A 6,037-nucleotide genomic window follows, 5' to 3' on the forward strand; every position below is an offset into this window, starting at 1 on the left:
TGGTGGCTGACTAAATAATTTTTTGCCCCACTGTATCTATCTTTGCAGTTGTTTGACCCGGTGGGTGAATAAACTTGGTTTGTGCTTTTACTGGTCATCCATTAGGTTTTGACAGAGTGAAAACTAACAAATGTAATTGTATTTATTTTTGTGACTTAACCTGCTGTAAAATGAATAAGAGTTCTGGACATAATTATTCCTTGTTTGTTTATAGCTAAGATTCGCTGGCGGTTATTGGTGAGAGTGGAGAGGTGCTCTATCCGAGGGATTGGGACGGGGTGAGTGGGAGGGCATCAGACACCTTTCTGAAGTGTGTGAGGCCTCCACTCATCTCATTTCAGTCTCTTGGTTGATCCACTCTCCCAATTAGACCCCCACCAGCCACTATATTTTAATTTAATTTACAAGGTAATGCAACTGACCACAACACTTACGGGGCAGTCTTTCTCCAATGTATGTACAAGGACATAAATCCACAGGRTTTTGGTACATTAGGAGACGAGTTGGAGCTTAAATGCCCTAAAAGGGCAWAGTGCCTCAAAGTACAAAGAAGCACTTTGCTTTATGATGTTTTCTGTTTTCTGTTTTGTTAAATGTCTGCTCAGCCCACATGCTCAGAGCGCATCCTCAAGACTCAAAATGTATTAAATACGTAAATTAAAAAATGTGAACCTTTACCATTACAAATTTAGACATAGAGGACAGAGAAAAGCCGACCCCCAATATACACTGAACAGAAATATAAACGCAACATGTAATGCACAAAAAGGTTATTTCTCTCAAATGTTGTGCACAAATTTGTTTACATCCCTGTTAGTGAGCATTTATTCTTTGGCATGACAGGTGTGGCATATCAAGAAGCTGATTAAACAGCATGATCGTTACACAGGTGCACCTTGTGCTGGGGACAATAAAAGGTCAWACAACACAATGGGGGACATTATGAACAAAATTATCCTTTTTAGCCTACACTTTGTAGTCCTTTTGACACTAGAATAAATGTTTKTGACTTATTATCGATGCTATCAGAGAAGTTGTTTATTGCCTTCAGTTGCGCTTTAAGTGCACATGTATCAAACCATAGCAAAACATTTTGTAAAGTGACACTTTTTGCACAAAAACTTGTTTCTTATTGGAAAAAATTAGGTGGGTTCTCCGATTTTCCGCTCATTTTTTCCGTGTGGTTCCTAGTGAATACACCCCAGGGCTGGGGTAAAGATGGTTCCTGGTGAATACACAACAGGGCTGGGGTAAAGATTTGTTCCTGGTGAATACACACCAGGGCTGGGGTAAGATGGTTCCTGGTGAATACACCACAGGGCTGGGGTAAAGATGGTTCCTGGTGAATACACAAAGGGCTGGGGTAAAGATTTGTTCCTGGTGAATACACACCAGGGCTGGGGTAAAGATGGTTCCTGGTGAATACACACCAGGGCTGGGGTAAAGATGGTTCCTGGTGAATACACACCAGGGCTGGGGTAAAGAGGGTTAATGGTGAATACACCCCAGGGCTGGGTAAAGATGGTTCCTGGTGAATACACACCAGGGCTGGGTATAAGATGGTTCCTGGTGAATACACACCAGGGCTGGGATAAAAATGGTTCCTGGTGAATACACACCAGGGCTGGAATAATGAGGGTTCCTGGTGAATACACACCCAGGGCTGGGTAAAGATGGTTCCTGGTGAATACACACCAGGGCTGGGATAAAGATGGTTCCTGGTGAATACACACGAGGGCTGGGGTAAAGAGGGTTCCTGTGAATACACCCCAGGGCTGGGGTAAAGATGGTTCCTGGTGAATACACACCAGGGCTGGGGTAAAGATGGTTCCTGGTGAATACACACCAGGGCTGGGATAAAAATGGTTCCTGGTGAATACACCCGGCCTGGGGTAAAGAGGGTTCCTGGTGAATACACACCAGGGCTGGGGTAAAGATGGTTCCTGGTGAATACACACCAGGGCTGGGGTAAAGATGGTTCCTGGTGAATACACACCAGGGCTGGGGTAAAGAGGGTTCCTGGTGAATACACAACAGGGCTGGGGTAAAGATGGTTCCTGGTGAATACACACCAGGGCTGGGGTAAAGATGGTTCCTGGTGAATAACACACCAGGGCTGGGATAAAAATGGTTCCTGGTGAATACACACCAGGGCTGGGGTAAAGAGGGTTCCTGGTGAATACACCCCAGGGCTGGGGTATAGATGGTTCCTGGTGAATACACACCAGGGCTGGGGTAAAGATGGTTCCTGGTGAATACAACACCAGGGCTGGGGTAAAGATGGTTCCTGGTGAATACACACCAGGCTGGGTAAAGATGGTTCCTGGTGAATACACACCAGGGCTGGGGTAAAGGTGGTTCCTGGTGAATACACACCGGGGCTGGGGTAAAGGTGGTTTCTTGTGAATACACACCAGGGCTGGGGTAAAGGTGGTTCCTGGTGAATACACACCAGGGCTGGGGTAAAGATGGTTCCTGTGAATACACACCAGGGCTGGGAGAAAAATGGTTCCTGGTGAATACACACCAGGGCTGGGGTAAAGATGGTTCCTGTGTGAATACACCCCAGGGCTGGGGTAAAGATGGTTCCTGGTGAATACACACCAGGCCTGGGTAAAGATGGTTCCTGGTGAATACACACCAGGGCTGGGATAAAGATGGTTCTGGTGAATACACCCCAGGGCTGGGTAAAGATGGTTCCTGGTGAATACACACCAGGGCTGGGGTAAAGATGGTTCCTGGTGAATACACACCGGGGCTGGGGTAAAGGTGGTTTCTTGTGAATACACACCAGGGCTGGGGTAAAGGTGGTTCCTGGTGAATAACACACCAGGGCTGGGGTAAAGATGGTTCCTGGTGAATACACACTGGGGCTGGGGTAAAGGTGGTTTCTTTGTGAATACACACCAGGGCTGGGGTAAAGGTGGTTCCTGGTGAATACACACAAGGGCTGGGGTAAAGGTGGTTCTTGTGAATACACACCAGGGCTGGGTAAAGTGATGGGGGAATCGTAGGTAGCTTGTTTCAGCTAGTTGTGTCTTGTTATTGCTCAAATCAAAATCAAATATTATTTGTCACATGCGCCGAATACAGCAGGTGTAGACCTTACCGTGAAATACAAGGCCTTAACCAACAATGCAGTTCAAGAAATATAAATATTTACTAAATAAACTAAAGTAATTTTTTTTTAAGTAACACAATAAAATTACATAACAATAACGAGGCTATATACAGGGGGTACCGGTACCGAGTCAATGTGCAGGGGTACAGGTTAGTCGAGGTAGTTTGTACATGTAGGTTGGGGTATAATGACTATGCATAGATAATAAACAGTAGCAGAGTGTAAAAACAAAGGGGGGGGGGTCAATGTAAATAGTCTGGGTGGATTTCATTACTTGTTCAGCTGTCTTATAGCTTGGGGGTAGAAGCTGTTAAGGACCTTTTGGACCTAGACTTGGCGCTCCTGTTCCGCTTGCCGTGTGGTAGCAGAGAGAACTATCTATGACTTCATTTTCTATTCCTGTGTCAATCATTTACATTCCTGTGTCATTTGTTTTACTTCTGCCCGCCCTTCGCCCTCCCCCATAGAGAATGATAGAGGCCTATAATGACCAAAAAGGCATTTCAGCATGGGGAGCACCATTGAGGGCTTCCCACCATGCCTTTGCCATTTTAATGTAGTCAAAGTACACATTTCTGGTGGGGATTTATATGTGTCATTCTAGAAGCTATAATGGCACATATATATATTATATATGAGTCCTCTATCTATCTCTATTCTCTCTCTGTCTCTCTCTCTCTCTAAAGAATCGCCCGTTAACCTTCCAAACTACCGAATAGCCCTTTAAAAAGGTGGAAGTAAAATAATTTCACCATTCCTTTGTGGACCGCCATAATATTACAGAAGAAGGAGAGAGAATTACAGGTCGGTCAGAGCCTACGGTCAGAGTCAAAAGCGCAACAGAGCGGAGACACGATGTGGTACTTTCCTTCGTTCTCCACGGAGACATGGACTCTGATAGCGATACTATTTGCTATCTTCATGTGGTAAGTTAGCTTTTATTAGAAAAGTTTTAATAATCATGCTTGCTGTACTAACCTGCTGTTGAGAAAATGACGAATGTCCTTAAATATATCTCAGAAATAATGGAATGACATTTTCACAAAAATGTTATTTGGCCCACACACAATTTTATTCTAATGGTGAAGCCTTCTTATTGTTTCAACAAAAAGACAGACTGTCTCTTTTGGTCAAATTGACTGGGGCCAGCAAATCTCTTGCGGTCAAACTGACTGGGGCCAGCAAATCTCTTGTGGTGAAATTGACTGGGCAGCAAATCTCTTGTGGTCAAACTGACTGGGGCCAGCAAATCTCTTGTGGTCAAATTGACTGGGGCCAGCAAAATCTCTTGTGGTCAAATTGACTGGGGCCAGCAAATCTCTTGTGGTCAAATTGACTGGGGCCAGCAAATCTCTTGTGGTCAAATTGACTGGGCAGCCAATATCTTGTTGTCAAATTGACTGGGGCCAGCAAATCTCTTGTTTGTCAAATTGGCTTGGGGCCAGCAAATCTCTTGTTGTCAAATTGGGCTGGGGCCAGCAAATCTCTTGTTGTCAAATTGGCTGGGGCCAGCCAAATCTCTTGTTGTCAAATTGGCTGGGGCCAGCAAATCTCTTGTTGTCAAATTGGCTGGGGCCAGCAAATCTCCTTTATTGGTCCAAATTGGCTGGGGCCAGCAAATCTCTTGTTGTCAAATTGGCTGGGGCCAGCAAATCTCTTGTTTTGACAACAAGATACAGTTTGTTGTTGAATTGTTACATGTAGTACCTTTTAAGTTGAAAACATCACACAGTAGTAACATGTTCTGTTACAGCGTAAGCCTATAGGCAGTAAACTATACAGCTACATACATTATATGTAAACATTACATAGCCAACAAGTATCTCAAGTAATGTATGTTGTGTTTTATACTGTATCTTGAGTGTATTATCTGTACTTTAACTACTGTGATTTGAAATATTACTGTAAAATCTATTATTACATGGACTAAATGAGAACGACTGCTCTCTCTCATTGAGGCCGACCGGGGTACTGCAGGCAATGTTTTCAGAAATATTGGTCAATATTCATGGATGTAAAAACAATTTCGAACACAATCATGGTACCAATACGTGCTTCTATTTCAGATTTATGTCCTTTAACCAATTATTTTTTATTATAAACTGTGTGGTTTGAGCCCTGAATGCTGATTGGCTGAAAGCCATGGTATATCAGACCATATACCACGGGTATGACAAAGCATTTATTTTTACTGCTCTAATTATGTTGGTAACCAGTTTATAATAGCAATAAGGCACCTCAGGGGTTAGTGATATATGGCCAATATACCACGCCTAAGMGCCGTGTCCTAGCACTCTGCATTGCGTCATGCATAAAGACCAGCCCTTAACTGTGGTATATTATCCATATACAACCCCCCCTGGGGCCTTTTTGCTTAAATCACACACATAAGGATAATTTAGTGGCTACTGGCAGCCTGCAGTCGGCCATCAACTTGAGATACTCAATGAAGGGGCAGCACTGAGCTAGCCTGCAACTTCACTTGCTTTGAGTGGCTCAAACTGCATACGATGTTTCCAAAAACTCCTCCATGAAGCAGGATGGCGACACACTAAAAAGACAGTTCCTGGTCTTCAAATGGGCGACTGAGACTTCAKMTAGGAAACAATTGGGTCGTTCCCCTCACTGAATATTTCTCTCTAACCCTATAATAAGGTATGGGTATGCACCTTATGGATTCTTCAAGAAACTCGGGATCCAGGGACCTAAACCTCTCCCCTTCATAGGGACGTTTTTAGAGTACAAAAGGGTGAGATTACTGCTACATTAATACTACTACTTCTAGTGTGTTGCTCGAACTCACTGGGTGTCCATATAGTGTTGACATGAGGACCCTGAAGACTCGAGCTGATCTCCTCTCCCTTCTTTCACAGGGTCTCTTCATTTTTGACAATGACTGTTACCAGAAGTACGGCG

The 6,037-nt window shown here is 44.0% G+C and overlaps 1 protein-coding gene across 1 annotated transcript in view; it reads left to right on the top strand.

The window, feature by feature from the left end:
• Positions 1-3,790: 3,790 nt before the first annotated feature.
• The window catches only part of cyp3a65 (cytochrome P450, family 3, subfamily A, polypeptide 65), a 17,933-nt gene continuing 15,686 nt past the window's right edge, over positions 3,791-6,037 (top strand). The window contains exons 1-3 of the mRNA XM_070440806.1: positions 3,791-4,047; positions 5,777-5,870; positions 5,995-6,034. Coding sequence (XP_070296907.1) covers positions 3,977-4,047; positions 5,777-5,870; positions 5,995-6,034 — 205 coding nt within the window. The 5' untranslated portion in view covers positions 3,791-3,976. The remainder of the gene's footprint in view (positions 4,048-5,776; positions 5,871-5,994; positions 6,035-6,037) is intronic.

The sequence above is a fragment of the Salvelinus sp. IW2-2015 genome, unplaced genomic scaffold (genome assembly GCF_002910315.2).
Source record: "Salvelinus sp. IW2-2015 unplaced genomic scaffold, ASM291031v2 Un_scaffold3026, whole genome shotgun sequence".
Lineage (NCBI taxonomy): Eukaryota > Metazoa > Chordata > Actinopteri > Salmoniformes > Salmonidae > Salvelinus > Salvelinus sp. IW2-2015.